Source organism: Saccopteryx leptura, chromosome 1 (genome assembly GCF_036850995.1).
Source record: "Saccopteryx leptura isolate mSacLep1 chromosome 1, mSacLep1_pri_phased_curated, whole genome shotgun sequence".
Classification (NCBI taxonomy): Eukaryota; Metazoa; Chordata; class Mammalia; order Chiroptera; family Emballonuridae; genus Saccopteryx; species Saccopteryx leptura.
Window position 1 is genome coordinate 290,550,205 of NC_089503.1, and position 22,180 is coordinate 290,572,384.

At 33.7% G+C, this 22,180-nt stretch overlaps 1 protein-coding gene across 1 annotated transcript in view; it reads right to left on the bottom strand.

The window, feature by feature from the left end:
* Positions 1-22,180, bottom strand: part of LOC136385025 (ovostatin homolog 2-like) — a 46,948-nt gene that overhangs the window by 22,722 nt on the left and 2,046 nt on the right. The window contains exons 4-17 of the mRNA XM_066355783.1: positions 21,614-21,666; positions 21,208-21,228; positions 18,817-18,985; positions 18,451-18,535; positions 15,270-15,387; positions 13,060-13,171; positions 11,329-11,438; positions 10,837-10,995; positions 9,944-10,171; positions 8,922-8,976; positions 8,350-8,495; positions 6,861-7,010; positions 3,233-3,403; positions 2,288-2,426 (exon numbers count right to left, since the gene is read on the bottom strand). Coding sequence (XP_066211880.1) covers positions 2,288-2,426; positions 3,233-3,403; positions 6,861-7,010; positions 8,350-8,495; positions 8,922-8,976; positions 9,944-10,171; positions 10,837-10,995; positions 11,329-11,438; positions 13,060-13,171; positions 15,270-15,387; positions 18,451-18,535; positions 18,817-18,985; positions 21,208-21,228; positions 21,614-21,666 — 1,716 coding nt within the window. The remainder of the gene's footprint in view (positions 1-2,287; positions 2,427-3,232; positions 3,404-6,860; positions 7,011-8,349; positions 8,496-8,921; positions 8,977-9,943; positions 10,172-10,836; positions 10,996-11,328; positions 11,439-13,059; positions 13,172-15,269; positions 15,388-18,450; positions 18,536-18,816; positions 18,986-21,207; positions 21,229-21,613; positions 21,667-22,180) is intronic.

The following is a 22,180-nucleotide window of genomic DNA, read 5'->3' on the forward strand; positions in this document are numbered from 1 at the left end:
TAAATGTTGAAAATTTTACAATAAGATGAAAACCTAAAATCTTGAATTGCAAAAAACCTGTAGCTTACAGAGAAAAACTAATGTCAGATTTGAGATCAGCACACTCGAATTAGGTAAGAACAAGTGTTTATGTGGATGCAACAAAAATTTTGTTCTCCGGTGTTATCTTCTTAAAACTTGTCATTAGTGTATTACTACATTAGAATGAATTTCAAATTCTTTAAATGCCCTGCCAGGTCTTTATGACTTGTCTGTTTATCCCTTTTGCTTTAGCCATGTTTACACTTGCCCTTGAACCATACCTTCTGCCATACTGAAGCACTTTTCTTTTTCTACCTTTTCATAGTACTTTTCTCTGCTTGGAATGCCCTTCTAACACTTTTTGTGCTATACTGCCATTTACATTTCAGGTCTTAGTATAAATGTAAATTTTTCCAGAAGGACATAATAGGCCTTTGAGAGATTTGGTTGTTTCTATTGATCTTATTTCCACTTAATGCACTTTTCTCAGGTTTTTGGAATTTTCTGTTTTTTGTAAGGCTTCCTTATTAGACTAAATGTTTAGGAAAACATTTATAATGTGTAACTAAATTTCTGACCTCAATAAACATTTGTTGAGTGAATAAATAAATGGATAACTAAAGAAAAAAGATATTAAAATGAATGACTTTGGGTTTTAGTACCCTTTATTTTAGTCAGAGATACTGAAAAGCTCACTAAATATGGTTTAACCTAGCAGTAGAAAAGAAGATGGCTTCAAAAACTTGACCAGAATTTCAAAGTGGTTTCAACTTCTGGACTTTATAGGACCACTTGAATTCACTGGCTCTAACTTTGTATAAGGTTGTCAGGCCTTTTATTTTTCTCATGTGGTGTTTCTAATCAGGACCACTTCAATTGCTGGACTAACGTCAATGGAGTCCAGAGATGTTATTCAAGTGCTTTCAGATATGGAATACAGCTTTTTTTTTTTCTTTTTTGTATTTTTCTGAAGCTGGAAACGGGGAGAGACAGTCAGACAGGCTCCCGCATGTGCCCGACTGGGATCCACCCGGCACGCCCACCAGGGGGTGATGCTCTGCCCACCAGGGGGCGATGCTCTGCCCCTCCGGGCGTCGCTCTGTCGCGACCAGAGCCACTCCAGCGCCTGGAGCAGAGGCCAAGGAGCCATCCCCAGCGCCTGGGCCATCTTTGCTCCAATGGAGCCTTGGCTGCGGGAGAGGAAGAGAGAGAAAGAGAGGAAGGAGAGGGGAAGGGGTGGAGAAGCACATGGGTGCCTCTCCTGTGTGCCCTGGTCGGGAATCGAACCCTGGACTTCTGCACGCCAGGCCAACGCTCTACCACTGAGCCAACCGGCCAGGGCCTTGGAATACAGCTTTGATTTGGGTTCCTTTTTAAAATTTTTTATTCAGTGAGAGGAAAGGAGGGAGAGACTGACTCCCACATGCACCCCCACTGAGATCCACTCAGCAAGCCCACTAGGAGGCGATGCTGTACTCATTTGTGGTGTTGCTCTGTTGCTCAGCAACCAAGCTCTTTAGTGCCTGAGACAGAAGCCATGGAGCAATCCTCAGCAACCATGGCTGCAGGAGGGGAAGAGAGAGAGAGAGGGAGAGAGAGAAAAGCGAGGGGGATGGCTGGGGCAGCAGATGGGTGCCCTGACTAGGAATCAAACCCAGAACCACCAGGCTGATGCTTTACCACTGAGCCAACCAGCCAGGGCCTGATTTAAGCTCTGTTCTGATGGCCTTGTTTCATTTTGTTTCCCTGATGAAATTTCTGTATTAGAAATTTACCTGATTATCTTATTTATCTAAGACTATGACTGAGTTTTGTGCTTACAATTCTTCCAGAAGGATGTGGACTAGTACTTGAACACACTGCTCTGATGCCAATGGCTTGGCTTTCTGGGAATCAAAATATCCTCTGCCTGAACTCTGTGAGTTATGATTTTATACATAAGGATATAAGGCACCCTAAGGAATCCACGTTCTTCTGTATCTATGCACTTATAATGACTATCCTTCCATATCACCACACATTACCTACTCCTATATGCTTCTAATATTGTATCCTACCAATAAAAATAAAATTTACCTCATATCTGAAGCCAATTCTTCCTTTTAGCCCAAACTATTGTCATCCCACTTTTTCGGCTTTATTTTGTAAGATATCTAGTTGTAGCAAAAAACATGGCAAAATTCACATGTAAAATCCCAATTTTTTATAGTTTTATTAGAAGTACACCATTGTCCATCTCCCAGGCACAAAATTCTAGAATACTCACATGCAATTCTAGATGAGGTACTATACAGTTCATATTCTTCTCTTTCTGGATACAGTAGCCTAGGAAGTGGTCTCCACTCCATTGAACATATTTCTGGTTTTCGATAATGGAGATTGGTGAAGACTTTCAGACCCATGTCCTTCAAGGAAACAAACAACAAAAGAAAAATTGTGTCTTCTTTTCATGCAACACCTAAAGAAGGTCTATCAGCTACATTATAATGATACATATACATGTTTCCTCTGTTAACAAGGGTCTGAAATTTTAGAAGTCAAATGACCTCTATTTGATGTATAAAAAAATCTCTAATTTGGAGGAAAAATTATAATCAGTCTAGCACTCATGATGTGCTAGGATTTTCCTAAGTATTTTCTATCATTTTTCATTGAACTCTTAGGGAAAAATACTTATGAAATAGGCATCATCATTATCTAATTAACATAAAAAACCACACACTCCCATACACACACATATACAATGTACAGTCAATAATTTGGAGAGCTGGGACTTAAACTAAATAAAGTCTATCTAATTCTATGCCCTTTTTCTTCTAAACTTGTGTCCTCAATTATAAAGATCCTTTTATGGAGGTCTCCGCGTAACTAATTGATAACCCTGGTGTGGATTGAACCCAGACTATATACTAGCCTCTTGATTTGACTATTTCTACATAAGATTTATCATAATAAATTGATGATTGTCTTATTGCTGTAAATCTAAAGTTTTATAATTTCAACTGCTACTTAATTTATTTTCAACAAAAGAATCAACAAAAATTAATATCTCCTTTTAGTAAAACAATTTCTGAGTGCTGTCTAAGTAGATTACTGACACCTAGCTCAAAAAATAAGAAGAGATTACATAATTAGTAAGACTTATATGTGCATTTGAGTACTAAAATTAAAATTAAGATAAAATAAATTTAAAAGTTTGAACTGATCTTACCCTGACAATTTCATAGGTGTCTCCGTCCCCATTGTTGCTTACAGGTATGTAATACAAACCATTGTAAAACATATCCTTCTGAGGAATGCAAGCTTCTGGCTTGCCATCATCAAGGTTGAGACCATGATAGAAATAACCGTAGAGTTCTATATTTGGAAGCAAGTCGTATACCTATGAGAAAAATCACATGGTTCTCAATGATTTTAAGCACTCTTTTTATTTTTACAAAATTGGAAAATCTGCGCAATAATAACTTATTATTATTTTTTTAAAGCAACATTATGATACTGACTCCAATACTTCTGAGTCAACTCATTCTTCCAGAGAAGGAAATCTTCAACTTTGTTTTAGGTGGACAGTGACATATTTACAAAGTCTTTCAGCTTTGGTGCAGGATTAGGATATTATGTTAGAAAGAAAAGTCTGAAGATCTGTGGTGGGCTTCAGCCAAAGCCCAGTGGTCAGATAATTCACTGTAATTATGATGTTAGAACTTCTAAGCCTGGAGAAAAATGGTAGCTGCCTGATTCTAAATCTTTTCACTTGTCATTTTAAAGAAAACATAAAATCAAAGAGAAGAAGAAATAAAATCTGTGCCTTTAACATTTCTAAGATACAAATAATACTGTAACTTTCAAATTACTTATTAGAGAAATAACACCGAATTCTAACTTCTACTGCTGCTGACAAGCTGAGGGTGTGGAGAGCTGCAGAGGGAAGGCTTAAGAGACTACAAGAAAAGAAGGAGACTAGACCCGAGAAAGTAGAGGACATACACATGCGATCGACTCCCGATAAAAGAAAGCACATTAAGTGCCAAAAAATGAATCATAATCTTTAGACTCGACAGGAAACAGGGAAGGGGCTTGAAATAAATGAGCCTGAAAATGGCAGCTTTGAAAAGCATGGCTGATGGGTAACCATCAAATTATTTTTTATTTTATTTATTCATTTCAAAGAAGAGAAGAGAAGAGAGAGAGAGAGAGAGAGAGAGAGAAGATGGGGAGGAACAGGAAGCATCAACTCCCATATGTGCCTTGACCAGGCAAGCCCAGGGTTTCAAACCAGTGACCTCAGCGTTTCAGGTCAAGGCTTTATCTACTTAGCCACCACAGGTCAGGCAACCATCAAATTGTTCAAGGAGGTGTGGGGGCTCTTGGGAACAGGGCACTTAAAGGAGGGAAGAATGTTGGAAGATAACATTTAGGAAACTGCAGAAACAAAAGGCAATAAAATGTACCAATCTTTCTATGTACTCCTATTTTTATCACCAACATTTTTATTTAAAAAATTGAATTTTACTTAAATAACAGAAAAAGGTACTCTTTACCTATGAATACTGTCTATAAATTATTAAGAGCTGGAAAAAATTAATTTCAATAAAACTTCTGTAAGATAAAAGTAAACTTTATACTATCATGAGCTCAAGAAAAAATAGATTAAAAGAAAACCTTTAAAAGTAGCATAGGAAAAAAAGAATAAAACTGGAGAAAGAATGAATTAAAACAGGTCCATAGGCAAAGTAGTTGAGTTGGGAAGCAGACAAGGATCAAGCATATTTATAGTTTTATCAGAAAGAGGGAAAATAAACAGTAAAAAGAAATAAAAAGTTAAAATTATAATTCAAGACAAATTCTGGAACTAAAAGATCTGTTTACCCATTTTATGGGTCCACCATGTACTTAGAAACATCCTTAGACAGTAAATTCTGACAGACACTTTACAGAAATCATTATACTCAAAATAGAAAAGAAAAAAGCCTTCAAGTCCTTTGGACAAAAAAAGTTAAATATCTTACAATTAGACTTATGTCAGAAGTCTTAAAAGCAATATTCAAAGTAAGAGTAGAGCAGCATTTCCAAAAAACGTAAGAAAAATGAAAACCAAGAATTTAGTATTCAGTTAATCTGCCTTTCTCATAACAAAATTTTAGGAAAACATTTTTTATATTGGAAAAATACATAGTTTATGTCATAATTTGTAATTATTAGGTATTGTTATTAATCAATTTTTATAGCTTAATATTTAAAATTTATTTACTATAGAGTTTTAAAGGCAAAACACAAAACTGCATTTTTCAGTGAGATCTTATTTATAAAATATATATATCTTCAGAAGAAAGATTTTAAAAATCACAAGGTGTGCTCCCCGTACACACCTTCCCCCTTCTCTTCATCCCCAGGCATTTAACTTGGCCTTTCTCTCACCTAAGCTCTGAGGGCCCTTCTTCTGCCTCTGTAACTTGTTTGCTGAGCCTGTGCAGCCTAGCAGGCTCACTTCTACTATCTATTTAACTTTTAAAATAAATTTTCTCTCATAATTTGAAAATAAATAAAAAAATAAAAATTATAATAAAAATGTACATGTCTACTTTTATGATTGAGTGGTTTTAAATATTGCCTTCTTCATCCTTTTCTTTTGCATATTTTCTACAATACACTGCTGTTATGATCTGAAGGTTTGTGTCTTCTCAAAATGTATACGTTGAAATTCCAATGCCCAATGTGAGTGTATTAGAAGGTGAGATCTTTAGAAAGTCATTAGGTCATGAGGGCTGAGTCCTCAAAGTGAGATTAGTGGCTTTATAAAAGATGCTCAAGAAAGTGCCCTGGTTCCTTCCACCAAGACATAAGAAGTCTGCAACCAAGAAGAGATGCTACACCTGACCACGCTGGCATCTTGATCTCAGACCTCCAGCCTCCAGAACTGTGAGAAATAAATATGTTGCTTATAAACTATTTTATAATAGCCCAAATGTTACAGCAGCCCAAGTGGAGTAAGACAATAAGTATAATTTTAATAATAATTTTTTAAAATATTAAATTAGTTTTAAATATGATCATAAATTTCCAAAATGAACAAATAAAATAGTAACAGACACATAAGTACAGAGAACATTTTGATGGTTGCCAGAGGGGACAGAAGTTGGGGACTGGATGAAAAAAGTGAAGGGATTAAGAAGTACAAATTAGTAGTTACAAAATAGTCATGGAGATATAAAATAGAGCATAAGAAATATAGTCAGTAATATTGTAATAACTATGTGTGGTGTCAGGTGAGTGCTATAAATAATGAGGGGACTACTTTGTAAAACATGATTTACAAACATGTCTTACATCTGAAACTAGAATAAAATAATATTAAATGTAAAGTGTAACTGAAAAGTAAAAAATTTAAAATATTTTATATACATATTCGTGTTAAAATTAAAGGGAAAACATCTAACAGTTATTAACAAACAAATTGGTGTAAAATTCTGGGATTGGTGGTCTGAAAATCCTTATGAAAAGATAGGGTGAATTGATAGATAATAACGTGAGACTGTATCCAAGCATATCTTTCGCACAGAGATTTAACTCTAGGTTTCCACATACATATAATTCCATCTACAATGTTTTAAAAATCACATTGTTGTATGATCCCCCCCCCCCCCCCGCTTATAATTCTTAATTGTTATGAGTGCTTGGTCAACTGAGAGAAATAATTAAGTATATAACCTATGAAGGAATAAAGAAAGAGAATATTCAATATTTTCAACATGATCCATCTCAAAAGTATTATTTGAAGGCTTAGACTTCTAGGAGTCCAGATAAAAAAAATGAGGAAATGGGGAAATCAGAGAACTTACACTTTCGGCGGACAGCTCCTGTACTGCTTTCAGGAGAAGAACACTTTTATCCACAGCCCGGAGCGCGCAGAGGGAGTTAGGGGCTGCCTGAAGGTAGAGGCTAGTCCTGGAGCCAGGGAGTCCCTCCTCCTTGGAGAACTTTATGCTAACCTGAAGGAGAGGAAGAAAAGGAATGAGAATAAAATAATTTCATATGAAAATGATTTAAATATACTAAATCTTTTCCAAATAAATATTTCTAGATTACTGTACCTATATTTCTCTTGCCTATTGTCGTCACTCTCAACTCTTTTTTATTTTAAAGACTTTACTTATTCACTTTATAGAGAAGAGAGGGAGAGAGAAGGAGGGAGAAGCAGGAAGTATCAACTCCCATATGTGCCTTGACCAGGCAAGCCCACGGCTTTGAACTGGTGGCCTCAGGGTTCCAGGTCAACACTTTATGCACTGCACCACCACAGGCCAGGCACCCTCAACTCTTTCTACAGGGATATCCTCTCATCATTTCAGAATTGACATTGCTGTCAAAAGTTATTCATTCTTTTTGGTATGGATGGGAAAAAAAATTCTTTAGTAAATCAAGATGTGGCAATGATCTGAACCTGAGAAGCTCAGGGAAAGCCTACACAATTTGCCTTGTGAACTCAGGGAACTAAGATGAACACAGGATGGTCTAAAATCAAACCTTTCTAACTAAAAGCAGTTTATGATGGGTAGTCATGTATAGGGAGTTATTCTCTATCTGAACTGAGGTCAATGCTTGCTTTAAAGCAGGGGTCTCAAACTCGCGGCCCGCCGAACAATTTTGTACGGCCCGCAGACTAATCCACAAAGTTCAAAATATTTATCCAAATATTTTGAGACCCCTGCTTTAAAGCCTGTCTGCCTTTTGCATCTACAATAATGTACCTACCTGATCACATGACTTTGAAATGTAAGGGTAATCTTTTTTCTGCCCCCTCAGAGTAGGCATCCCACCAGAGCAGGAACCAACAAACCTCTTCATTGTTATTATTATCATGTTAATTAACTCACCTATCTTGTGCCTCCTTATGTAAAAGAAGTTTCAGTATATACACTTTTACTTTTTACCCAGTCCCAGAGAGCCCCCCTCCACTTTGCTTTCTCCCGCCTCCCTAATCTATCACCAATTTCATGTAATCCCCTTACTGATTCCCCTTTGATTCTGATGTATAAAATAAGTGGTGAAACTGCCATTTTCCAGACCATTTTCTCAATTTGTTGAGACTTTGCTTCCTGGCAATTCTCAATAGTTTGGCTCAAATAAACTCATAAAAATTCTTACAGGTTTGGAAGTTAAAAAAAAATTTTTTTTTACATTGGCACTGGTTATTCTTTCATCCCTTAATAATTTAATTATATCAAAATTTCTTGTGAGGCTACCAAGTAGAATTTATAGTAGTGAGGTGACAAGGAGAAAACTGTTCACCCCTCTCACTCAGGACTGGCAAAAAAATAAAAATATCACCTTATTTTTAAAGCACTTGTCAACCTGGAACCTGACAGAATCAGCCACGATTTCTCCACTGGGGTGAAGGGTGTAGATGAGCATGATGGCCACAGGAGCCAGATCAGCGCTGATGTTGACAGAGAATGAGAAGTTTCCATTCCAGGCTGTGTAAATAGAAGATGTCATCAATAGATACAATGACAAAGTTCTGGCTCAGTGGGTACACTTCGATTAAAGAAGATGGCTTATGGATACAAAGAGTAAATTGGGTTTTACCTTAAAGGCAAATGAATTAAATAATGGAACCTATATATACAAATATGAACACTGCATAATTTAGGCAATAATGATATTTGGGTTTTGGGCATCACTTTTTTATAATGTACTCGATAACCTGGCAATAATAGAAACAGATTGAAATCTCTATCAAAATATTTAATAAGTTACCTTGGGCTATGTTAACTATTGTCCTCCATTCACAAATCATTATGGTAAGCATTTTTTTAACTTCTTGACTTTATTACTATAACATTTTCTTAAAAATAAATAAATGTAAGGTACATATTAAAAAATAAATGTATTGTATACACCTTTGTTTCTGATTTCCTTTTGTCCACTGAGGAAGATAGTTCCTTTTGCCATCATCTGTACAGAAAAACAAAAACACAACATGTGAAATCACATTATTTAATATATCATATAATTATGATATAATGAATAATCTGATATAATTTTGTGTAAGATAAGATATTTTCCATGAACAAATATTAAAAATGGTCTTTGCACAACTTGGAAGAAACAGAGAAAGTGACTACAATTGATTGGAAATCTACTATGTGCTGGAAACTTGCTGAATAATATACAGTGCACTATGTAAAGGGGTTGATCAAACTCTGAAATTGTCTGAATTCAAATAAGCCAAGTCATTTTACTCCCTTGCCTCTGTTCTCTTATTTGTAAAATGGAGCTATCCCGAAGGTCGATTAATGAATTAACAATGTAAAGCCCTCATAACACTGCCTGACACATAATATTTACGCTAGGAATTAAGTCTTATTATTCCCAATTACAAATATACAGCTGAGGAAGCTAAGACTTACAGAATTGAAACAATCTGTCTAATATCAACTAGTTTGCATGAAATAAAAGAGAGGGTGGAGGATGTTAATTAGAAGTCTTAATTTCCAAGTCAGTAGCTTTTTACTTTTCAATATGCCTTTTAGAGACAAAATGAATAAGTATAGAGACAGAACCAAAAAGGCTAATTTCTTTTCTTGTTATCAAAATCAGCCTTCTACTTTAGTCTCTGGTATCTGTCTAATATTTTACTTTCACAAAAGGTCATAAATACTTAATATGAGTTCTAATTAAATGCTTAATACAGCAGACTCTGAATAGTAAGTTTTTCAGCCTTTGGGAAACTAAAATGGCCTTGGATCTTTTTGGTGTTCGTTTATTTGTTTCTGTGTTTGTTTTTAATGGTTCCAATAACATTCACCAGCAAAGTGAGGCTGGCTTACTCAGATTGACACTCATGATTGATGTACACGTTCTAAACTATACTGTGCTAAGCAGACAGATAAGACCCAAGAATCCACCAGCTGAGACTTACCAAATAAAAGAAGTTAATATTTGAATCTTCCCTGTATGCTTCACTGTTTAGGGAGTAATGCACACTAACAATCTTTTGTTGATTACATCTAAGCTGCTTTGGTTCAGGAACAATCTTCAGGAAGCTGTTGGTTCGGGAGTAAAAGCGGGTAACTGAGAAATGGGCATCCATATACTCGGGTGTCAACCAGCTGGGAACATAGCAGGTCTCAGGGCGAATATATGTGGCCTGATAAGGTAAAAGAAAGCAATGGATATTAGAGGCATAAAAATCTCTCAAAGACAGTAATTATTACAGAAGGAAGGCTTCTTATCCTTTTAAAGTAGGGGGAAATCTTAGCTTATGGCTGGCTTTAAACTTTGAGTTATTGGGAGTTAACATAATAAAAGCACTTTCCTCTTCTTGTATACAAAACATAACTATAATTGTATGTCTATTTCATTAGGCCTACAATGAATTGTTTATCCTTACTTTGTAATTGAAGTCAGATAATAGTCTTAGGTCTTGCAACTTTCAGCTACATTTAAACACTGATAAATTGTTTAATTGTAAAATTCTATTTAAGAGGCAAAAAAAGAGAGAAATCATAGTTTTAAGACTCCTAATCTATGCACAAAATGACCAAAGAAAAAAAGTCAAATCATTTTCATGTGCTATTTCTAGTTTCTCAGAATAAAATAGGTTGTTATAGAATTTATAACAATTTTAGTAGGTTACAATTATCTCATCTTGAATAAGCATTCTCATGTATTATTAATGAACAAGCAAACACATAATACCTTAAGTTTTTAAAACTTTGTTAAAATACATTCTCAATACAAGATATCTTTTAAGAGATTGCTAACGTTCAAAATTCCTAGCAGTCAAACCCTTTGTGGGATCTTATGTCTTACTTTCAGGTTCAACTCTAGATCAAATATGTCTGACGTGTCAATGGATAACTGAGCTTCGCCATTCTCATCTGTGGTGTAGTTTCCTATAAACTTGTCATTGAGTTCCAATTGCAATAACTTGTTCACCATCGGGATGTTATTAGGACCAGAAAATTTAAGCTGTATAAAAAAAAAAAAAGCAGCAGCATTAATTTTTAAAATTTAAAATATCACATTTCCACTGAAAAGAAAATTTTTATTCATAAATATAATTCTTTAATTATAATTTTCTTAAATTCTAACAAACAGATGTTCTATTAAATAAATGTATAATATGGAAACAGTTGTAGTTTTATCTATTGCTTTCTTTAGCCTAAGACTTTTTCCAGTGTATCAGATGTAGTAATGCTGCAAATGTTATGAAAGAAAAATACATCCAGAAAATTTCAAATGGCAATCTATGTATGATCCAAGAAAATGAAATGAGAACATATAGTTTTTAGTCGAACCTACCGTGCCAAAATAAGGAATTCCTCTTCTATAGAAAGGGTCCATGTTCTCAAAGTTTACACTTCCAAGCAATCGAGTGATAGAAATAGAAGCCTTTTCACTGATCTGCACACCTGTAACAAAATAAAAAGTGTCAAGGAAGATGAACTGTTTGATCAAAAATTTCGGGAGAACTACTCATCTGTATCTCTCAATTCCTTCACCTTTTTCACCCAGTCCTCCAACACCCTTCCCCATTGGAAACCATCAGTCTGTTCTCTGTATTTATGAGCCTGTTTCTATTTAGTCATGAGGAGGTTAAAGTACAACATAAGAAATATATTCAATAATATTGTAATAACTATGTATGGTGCCAGTTGGGCACTAGAAATATCAGAAGAAACACTTTGTAAGGTATATGATTATCTAATTACTAAAACTCATCCAAAATAATATTAAATATAAACTGTAATTTAGAAATTGAAAATAAAGTATTTTTAGAACAAATAACTATTTAATATCTTAGGGCAGTGTTTTTCAACTGCTGGCCCCATGGACTGGTTTTGCTAGAAATTTTGTGCTAGTCCGTGAAAATTATGGACCCAATAATCTTAGTTGAAATTGCTTATGTTCAGGGTAATTTCTGCCTCAGTGGTCCCCAAAATAATTTTCCTATTTTTACCTGTCCTCAAGTGTAAAAAAGGTTGAAAACCACTGGCTTAGGGTACATGTGCAAATATCTAAACACAGAATTATATTTTTGTTCTACATTGAAAGGTAGGTATAGAAGCTATGGAGCATGTTCCAAAGTACTTGACATCTATCTGGTTATAGTACACATTAAATTGAATAATGTAATTAATATGAAAATATTAATTCAGAAGCAGGAGAAAACACTCTTAATTTTCTTGCTTCAACTATTTTATTTAGTTCTGGCTTGTAATTATTTATGATAAAGAATGTCATAGATATCTCAAGAATAAAGTTTTCACTTCCTAAAATCTTTCTTTAGCCTGCAAGATAACTATGTTTTTAGACTCTTACCAGATTTGAAAAATATCTGATAACAAAGTAAGCAGAAATGTATTGTGATATAAACAAAGTATGTAACAAGCAGAAACAAACATATCTAAGTTACCATATAATTGTGACAACATCCATATGAATGTCATTACAATATTAGTCAAAGATATTTATATAAAACATTTTATAAATAATATTATTCCAATTATTTTAAAGTAACAATAATTAGTAATTAAATTTGGTTTTCTGCACCTCATATTAAATTTCATTTACCTCTTTTTCTTTTTTATTATTTTAAGAAGTATTTAGTCAGCACTCACTATGTGCAATCTCATAAACTTCTCACTAAAAACTTTTACACTTAAAAATGTTCCTAATTGTATTAAATCAGAGGTTGACAAACTTTTGTAAAGGGTCTGATAGCTATAATTCTAAGCTTTTGAACCACATAGCCTTTCACAGCTACTCAAATTTGTTCTTGTGGCTTTTAAGCAAGGTAAACAAATGTGATTTGTTCCAAGTTGAGTGTACTATTTACATAATTATTTTATTTTAAGTACTGTTAGGAAAATCTTATTCAAATTAACCCTCAAGTAGACCTATTAACAAATGTACTCCACTTTACTATAATGAGCAACTATTGATCTGTAGTTGATGAGTATTGCTAACTCAATAATCTTTTTCTCAGTAAGCTGCACATGTCTTCAGTTACCCATAAAGCATGACCATTACCTGTCCCGATTTCTGTAGCAGTAACAGTGACAGAAAATGACATGAAAAATCCAGAACGGGAAAGTTGGAAGACTTTTGTATTTACAATTTGAGAAACACAACCATTTCTCAACTGAAAATAAAGAGAAGGTATAATGAAAAAGTTAGAGCTTCAAAAGTCATTAAAGAATATGGAGTTTTAGCAGATACATACCCCCCCTCCATCCTTACCCGATGGCTCCATCACACAAACTTGTTGAAATGACCATAGAGTTACAAAAAAATGGAGGAGGGGAGTTGTTTTTAAATCAGCAATTAACACTAAGAAGATACTGTATATATTACAGATTTCAGGGTATTTCTCCTGGAAATAGTATGGATGGGAAAAAATTAAAAGATAAAAATGAAACTGAATAATACTTTAAAGATAAGAAATTATTGTTATTTTGAAAGACACCCAGAACAGAGGGAACAGAAGCACTCCCCAAATATACAACACCAATATACGATTTAATATAAACTGGTCATTTAAAATAAGGAATAATCTAAAGATAACCTTTTATTCGTGAAACATTAGTAATTAAAGCAATGTAGATTTAGTTATATTCAAAATAAAAAAGTATTTATTAATTCTAAATTTAAAAAGTTAGAAGGCTACATCAATTCATTTGATTCTCAAAACTACTATAAGAGATAGACAGTATGATCATCTCCATCATATGAGTGAATAAACTGAAGCACAGGTAGGTTATATGATCTGCCTAAGGGCACACATTAAGGAAGTTTTGGAATAACCAACCATTTCAATATCATAGTATGTGCTCCACTGAACCATCAACTGTAATATCAACAACAAAAGAGGCAATTTTGCTATTTATCTAATTACAATGATTTGATACTACTATCAAATTAAAAAGAAATAATAAAAATAGAATAATCTTCATTGATTTGAAATTAAGAAAAAAAACATTTTCTAGTAATCCTGAGTCAAAGAGAAATTGTAAAGTAAATCAATAAGAATCAAAATATTAGTGTCAAGGAAAAAATGCTTTGTATAAAAATCTATGGTGTTTCGCTATAGTTGAGGAAAATGTAGACCACTGTGTTTTTAACTAAGAAAAGAAACTAACATTGTTTAAAATAAACAAAACTATATTTAGGGAAAATAATAAGAAGGAAACTAAAATAAATTATTTAGGAACTCAAAAGTAATGTTAGAAAGAAAATAATGAAAAAATAAAAAAAGGAAAGAAAATAATAAAAACAGTTGGAATAAGACCAATAAAATAAGTGAACTTTTTATGAGCAATATTTAGAATAAAGAGGGAGAGCAAAACTGTAGGAGATTAAGTGCCAACACAACTTAATGTCTATTTGGAAGAAATTTCTTATTTTAGAACATAATTAAAACCTACTTTAGGTTGATTATTGAACTTTTTAAAATCTTAAGAGTATAAGCTACATATATAGCCTAGTGGTAGATGAGACCGTTTCTAAGGCTGGGAACTCAGAAGTCTAGTAGACAATATTTATAATAAAAGAAAATTTCAATTTCATAGACACAGGAAAAACAAGAATGATTGAGTTCCTAAAAACAAATCCAAACTGATAACAAAAATATGAAAATATGCTCAAACTCACTAGTAAACAATTTAAACAAAATCATATCTATCAAAATGACAAAGATTTGAAATCTCCTATACATATATATTTGTTGACAGTGCTTTGGGAAATATAGTATATTCATATATTGCTGACAAGAATTTAAATTATTAAAAAATTTTTGGACAATATGCTAATATTTTTAATTAAAATTATATATGATTTTATCTATCATCTATCTATATATCTATGTATCTATCTATTATCTATCATCTATCTATCTACCATCTATCTATCATCTATCTATCATTTACCTACCTATCAATGTATATCATCTATTTGACTTGAAGTAATCTATTTTAAATAAATAAAATCTCTCATATAAAAAGATAGTTTTAGAAGATTATTTATTGCTATATTTTTTACACTGGAGGAAAAATGAAACAGCTAAGTGAAATCCATCACTTGGTAAAATGACTAAATTATATTGAAATTATATATAGTATAACCATATCACAGAATAACATGCCTTTCTTAGTCTGAAATTCCTTTTATAAATAAAATGAAAGAAAGAATAATGATGAAAATGAACAGGAAATATTTTCTGGAATAAAGATCATGATCTGTACCTGTACAATAAATTGTTCACATATTTCATTGTTGTCTTTCTCACAATTCCTAGAGGAAAAATATTCTCTGCACACTTGGATTTGGGCTTTCCCTTGCACAGGTTGGCCAAAGGAGTACCTAGTGGGAGAAGGTGTATTGGTAATTATAGATGAACAAAACCATGGTAATATTTTATGGTCTTCTTCAGAAATTATATAGAAAGCCTCTAAAGTATGACTACTCCAATAATTAAATTCCATTAGGAATCCTCATCTACTGGTAATATTGTCCCACAGAATTTAGGTTAAATTAAGCATTTGATCAGTCAACAGGATTCAGCTGTTTTTAAAAATCAAATTCAAGTAATATAAATCTGAAATTTTAGTGAATAGGATTTAATTATTAAATTGACTATTTAAAATTATATATTTTTTCTTTTAAAAAATATATTTATTCAGTGAGAGGAGGGAAGGCAGAGAAACAGACTCCCACATGCTCCCAAACTGGGATCCACCCAGCAAACCCACTAGGGGATGATGCTCTGCCCATCTGGGGTGTCTCTTAGTTGCCCAGCAACCAAGCTCTTCTTAGCACCTGAGGCAGAGGCCATGAAGCCATTTTCAGGACCCGGGCCAAACCTCTCCAATCTAGCCATGGTTGCAGGAGGGAAAGAGAGAGAAGCTAAAGGAGGGAAAGGGTGAAGAAGCAGATGGGCACTTCTCCTATGTGCCCTGACCAAGAATTGAACCCAGGGCATCCACACACTGGGCTGATTCTCTACCACTGACCAAACCTGCCAGGGCCTAAAATTATATTTTAATCTAATAAAAATACAAAGATTGTTTGTAGCACTCTTTTTCCTCAGCAGAAAAATACATAAGTAAACTAAATATACTTTGACCAAAAGTATAAAGTCTTTATGGGGTGGGTTTAAATAAATATCTCATTTTTTCTTAACACACCAAAAAAACACAGTTCTTTAAAAGTTTAATCATAGACAAAAACATTGATTTGAGGCCCTGGCCGGTTGGCTCAGCGGTAGAGCGTCGGCCTAGTGTGTGGAGGACCCAGGTTCGATTCCCGGCCAGGGTACACAGGAGAAGCGCCCATTTATTTGCTTCTCCACCCCTCCGCCGTGCTTTCCTCTCTGTCTCTCTCTTCCCCTCCCGCAGCCAAGGCTCCATTGGAGCAAAGATGGCCCGGGCGCTGAGGATGGCTCTGTGGCCTCTGCCCCAGGCGCAAGAGTGGCTCTGGTCGCAACATGGCGATGCCCAAGATGGGCAGAGCATCGCCCCCTGGTGGGCAGAGCGTCACCCCTGGTGGGCGTGCCAGGTGGATCCCGGTCGGGCGCATGCGGGAGTCTGTCTGACTGTCTCTCCCTGTTTCCAGCTTCAGAAAAATGAAAAGAAAAAGAAAACAAAAAAACAAAAAAACAAAAAAAACCCCACATTGATTTGAGGGGATTTTTGTTAGGTGAAGATTCAATCCACTAAGATTCAGAAAATAGATAACAAATGTGAAAATTAGTTTATAGCAAAGCACAATATAATTAAAATTTTCAATTATAATACTTTTTTTCTAATTGTTGGACACTAACATACATCCACTGTTTACATACATCATCTTTTTTTTCCCCCAGGTGACCGTGGTAAGTATATTATCTCATTTTACAGATTAATAAACCGAGATCAAGTAAGTTATGTGATAGAATTAAAATTCAGCCTCAGATCTTCCTCACTCCATAGTCTGTTCTTTCTATTCCATACATTTATTTCTCTCTCTATTTAAACATTCTTAATGCTACTGACATTTTGACTCAACTCAAATTTTTAAAATCCTGTCAGCTCTAAATATCAATTACATGTGAAAAAGAGGCAAGACTAAGTTATACCTGAACTATTTTATTTCTTCTGTCTTTTTTTTCAATATTCTTTGTGGCATCTGTGAGCACTACCCCCTGTTCATTAGACAGTCCTTCACCCAACGTATCTTTAATATACTGCTGAAAATATTCAAAGGTAAGTAATTTGCATGTAATCAATTAAACAATGTTTAAAAAACAGAAAATATTAATTTTTAATTGTTTACATAGAGTAGAATAGTGTTTTTGGTTAGAAGAGTAGCTCTGAAGTAAAATAACATAGATCTAAATTCAAAGTCCTGCCATCAAAAAGCTCCATTAATGTTGATAATTTCTTTTAATTCTCTGTCTTATTATCTTTCTTTATAAAATAAAAATGAGAGTAGCTCCTATATCATAGCATTGTAGTAAGAATATAATAAATGTAATGCTTAGCACAATAATTGAAACTCAATAAATATTAGCTACTTTAAAATATTATTTTAGAAATTTGAGAAAAGGCATCACATTTTTTTTAAAAGGCAATGACATTATAAATAATTTTCCAAAAAGAAAATAAAAAAATTTCAAATCCTATAGGATTTTTTTAATATTCAGAAAATTCAAATTAACTTAATGTAATAGATAAAATGACTTCTTTTTTCTAAAACATTGTCAAAAGTTTCTTTTCTTTTTTTTTTTTTTCAAATGAAAACACCCAATATGATGAGGGTTCCTAAGGCAGGTACTTTTGTATCAGCTGCTGGAATTGTACATTGACAAAACATTTTTAGCAAACTATATGGCACTCAAAAGGCTAAAAAAAATGTTACACAATTTGTTTTGGTAGTTCCAATTCTAGAAATCTTTCTTAAGTAATTTTTAATTCAAAAGTTACTACTTATACACTTATACACAAAGACATATACTATAATATTATTTATTACAAAAAACCCAAAATGGAACAGTCTACATGTTATATAATAAAAGACCGATTAAGTAAATTTGGTATAGTCACACAGAGACATTTATGCAGCAAGGAACTGGAGTTTATTGACATAATATGGGAACATTTTTTCTTAATTATAGTGGATAGAAAAGTATGATTGTAATTGTGGAAACTACCTAAAAGATTAGAGGGAAATAAATCCCAATGTTAATGGTGTCAGTAGAATTAATTACAAGTAATGTTTTTAATGTTTTCTTTTATATTTTTAAAATATCTTAAAATTACAATTCATTACTTTGGTAATTTTAACATAAGCATATAAGTAATTAAGGTTTCATGGTTAATTATATTTCTTATTCTTTTGGACCCCAGCATTGACCTGTGGAGTCAAATCTCCTGAGTAAATACTTACTTAGCACATGCATTCACTTGGAATTCATCGTCTGTAATAGTTACTGTTTGTGGTACATTGACCTTTACTTCAAACTTAGGCAACACTAGAAACAAAGAGAAGTATAGTTCAGCTCCCAGAATCACTGGAGAACAAAACTTACTGAAATTATGTAACTAAGTATACCTCTATGCACAATATTTTCCTTTGTATACATCTGTACAGAAAGTGCCCCCAATTCTGTGTGGCACCAGTAGATGGTGTCTCATTAATATTTCCCCTTTCCTTTCTCTTCTCTAGTCCCATGACTTTACATTTTACTTATAATCTCTTAGATCCTTGGAAATCTTCTTTTATATAGAACAACTATGAGCAGCATTTGATTACCATATCTATTAACAGTAAATTTGTGTGTCAATGTCTTTCCTGATGTCCTTTTTACAACAATAGTGTAATCTCCAAACATTGGTTCCGAAATCAATCGGAATGAGAGTTGGGTAATGTTTTGAAATGAAGTCACATCTTTCCATTGAAAAATTCCATTGTTTTGAGGATCCTAGAGTGTAAAGAAGAAATAAAAACAGAGGTCATACGAGAGTATTATACTTTTCTTCTTTATTTGGGCATTTTCTGTCATTATAGAAAGTAAAGCTCTACCATTTCATTGTACTAATATCTCAAACTGTAAAAACAAAATAATTTCCCTAGCTATGCAAATTCAATCTTATAGTAGATATCTCTTAAGCCAAAAAAAGATAAGAAAAACTAATATGTAATTGATGATTTGAGTTTGATATTTCTGAACTAAAGTTACATGGTTAAAGAATTTAAAATTCCATGTACATGCTTCAGAGTAGTGCTCTGTAAAGTATAGTGACACATGCCAATAGATGCTCAGTCAGATACTTATATTTACAAATACTTATAGATATTGTCACTGTGTGGTTTGTAAGTAAGATGGTCCTGAACTCTACAACAAGAAAGGATTGATAATCTCATCCTTTCTCTTTTACTTGTTTTTGGCCTCTTGCAGCTTATGTGAGTGTGGCTCAATACATTTTTTGATATTGGTATCATCCTATTGTGATTGAAAAAATCCTGATATAAAAATATTTACAAAGAAACAAAAACATTATTCTCTACTCACTTTTTTTCTTTCCTCTACAATAAGGTCTAGAAAGCTAAATTAATTTTCCAGACTTCCTTTCAATAAAGGTAGCCTATGTGACTTAGTGCTGGACAATTAAATGTAAGTGGCAGCCACTGGGTAAAAATTCTTTCTAAAAAAAACATACTCAGGCCCTGGCCGGTTGGCTCAGCGGTAGAGCATCGGCCTAGCGTGCGGAGGACCCGGGTTCGATTCCCGGCCAGGGCACACAGGAGAAGTGCCCATTTGCTTCTCCACCCCTCTGCCGCGCTTTCCTCTCTGTCTCTCTCTTCCCATCCCGCAGCCGAGGCTCCATTGGAGCAAACATGGCCCGGGCGCTGGGGATGGCTCTGTGGCCTCTGCCTCAGGCGCTAGAGTGGCTCTGGTCACAACATGGCGTCGCCCAGGATGGGCAGAACATCGCCCCCTGGTGGGCAGAGCATCGCCCCATGGTGGGCGTGCCGGGTGGATCCCGGTAGGGCGCATGCGGGAGTCTGTCTGACTGTCTCTCCCTGTTTCCAGCTTCAGAAAAATGAAAAGAAAAAAAAAAAAATACTCAGCTGGCATTGAAAATAAAACAACACCTTGAGGATGACAAAGAAGTAGAAGATGCCTTTTTCTTTGGTAACATTATGCTGTTACTGTCCTAACTGAAATGCTTACACTTAGACTTAATGGTTCATGCAAACAATACATTTTTACTCATTTAAACTAATGTTAGTTAAACTTTCTGTTGCTGTCATTGGAACACAAGACAAACTGAATTAGGCTGTGACAGTAATTTTCTTCTTAGATTATTAATCATGCAGAAAACATAAAAATAGCTGACCTGATATTTAATCTATGAGAAGGATGAGTTATTTGTCACCCATACACCAAAATCAAAAACATTCAAATTATAAAGAAGACTATTTGAAGTATGTATTTACATACACACAATCATGAACAATAAACCTAGATCTCAGTATGATAACTTTCATAATTAGGTAATAATACTGTAATAATGGCATATATATGTGTGTGTATATTGCTCACAAAAATTAGAGAATATTTCAAAATGATATGAAGCAGTAAAATATCCCCTAATTTTTGTGATCAGTGTATTTTATGTAGAAATTCAAATGAACATGTTAGAGTTGATTATTATTTACTGGCAGGTGTAAGACTCACATACATCTGAATGCCATACCACATGATACTAAAGATTTAAATTTGTAGAGACTCTATTAACTATTTTCTGAGAGAAAAAAAATTTTTTCCATAGTAATATCACCTTTAGCTAAATTTGTAGGTGTCTATGTTTTCTATTTCCTTAAAAGAAGATATGACTAAATTCAGACTGAGAATGACCAGCAGATAAAATTAAGCAATTTTAAACATAAACCTTCTTTAAAAAGATCCCAAATTTTTCCATGAAAATCTAAGTTACTGAATTTGCCACCCAGCCTATGCTAAAAGTGATAGCCCTGTATATAGGTCTTCATCTGTGTCTTACATTGTGTACGTATATAAAGATTTCTCTTCCCCATTTCAGTTATCTCAGTTTGTAACTGTGTGTAATGAAAACTAGACCCAAATGACTATTTAGTTGAATATTTAAAATAATGAGAATAAATAAACAGATCTCTTACCTGAAGTGTGATTAATGGATACTGAAAGAGAGAAAAAATGCTTATTAATATTGTAATAGTGCATTGTTTTTTAGCCACAAATTATATGTATAAAACTTACTTGACTTAATTTAAGTATTGAGTTAGTCTTCACTATCCCAGAGGGAAAACTTTCTACTACTAAAGGTTTTATGCAGCCCATGTCTTTCTTACATGATGAAAAGTCTTAAAGAAGTATAATTTAACTCAAAATAAAGGAAAATTTCTTTTTTAAATTTGAGTGTTAGCTCTGAAATTAAACCTATATAGTTCTTGTGTTAGATCTATTTTTATACTTATGAAAAGCTTCCTGATGATACTTTATATAGCAATAGATCTGTTTAATTTGCTTACATTTCATTGTAACATGAGAAATTATTGAACTCACCAAATCCTCAACAGGTTTGAACTCAGTATTCAGTGACACAATGCGAATTTGAACTAAAAGAAAAGAGGAAGAGGGACAATATATATATTTCCTGTTATTTCTCTTCCAGGTATGATTGCTAATATGGAGATGTGGAAATTAATTGCCTTGCTATCATAGAATACTGCTGTCACTTCTCCCCTAGGTCTAATTTGATCCTTTGAGATTTGAGTCCCATTTGGAAATATCTCTTATTGCACATTTGTAATTCTTCTTTTGATGATGTTGGTTGTTACAATAGCTGGCACTAGCTACTGTTACCACTGGAACTGATGGCAGGATTAGTCATAAAAGGACAAATGTGAAATATATCCTGCAGGAGTTAAACATAATTTTTCTGGAAAAATGTATTGATATTAGCAAACATTACTGTATATTAATTTCAGCAGAATTCTAGAAAACTGTTTCAGCTACTTTTGTATCATATATACCTGTCATCATAACACTTTAATAAATTCAGAGAGAATATAATGCAGCAAAATATATTCTGTTTTAATCCTTTTATTTCTTTTTAATAAGTCACACAAA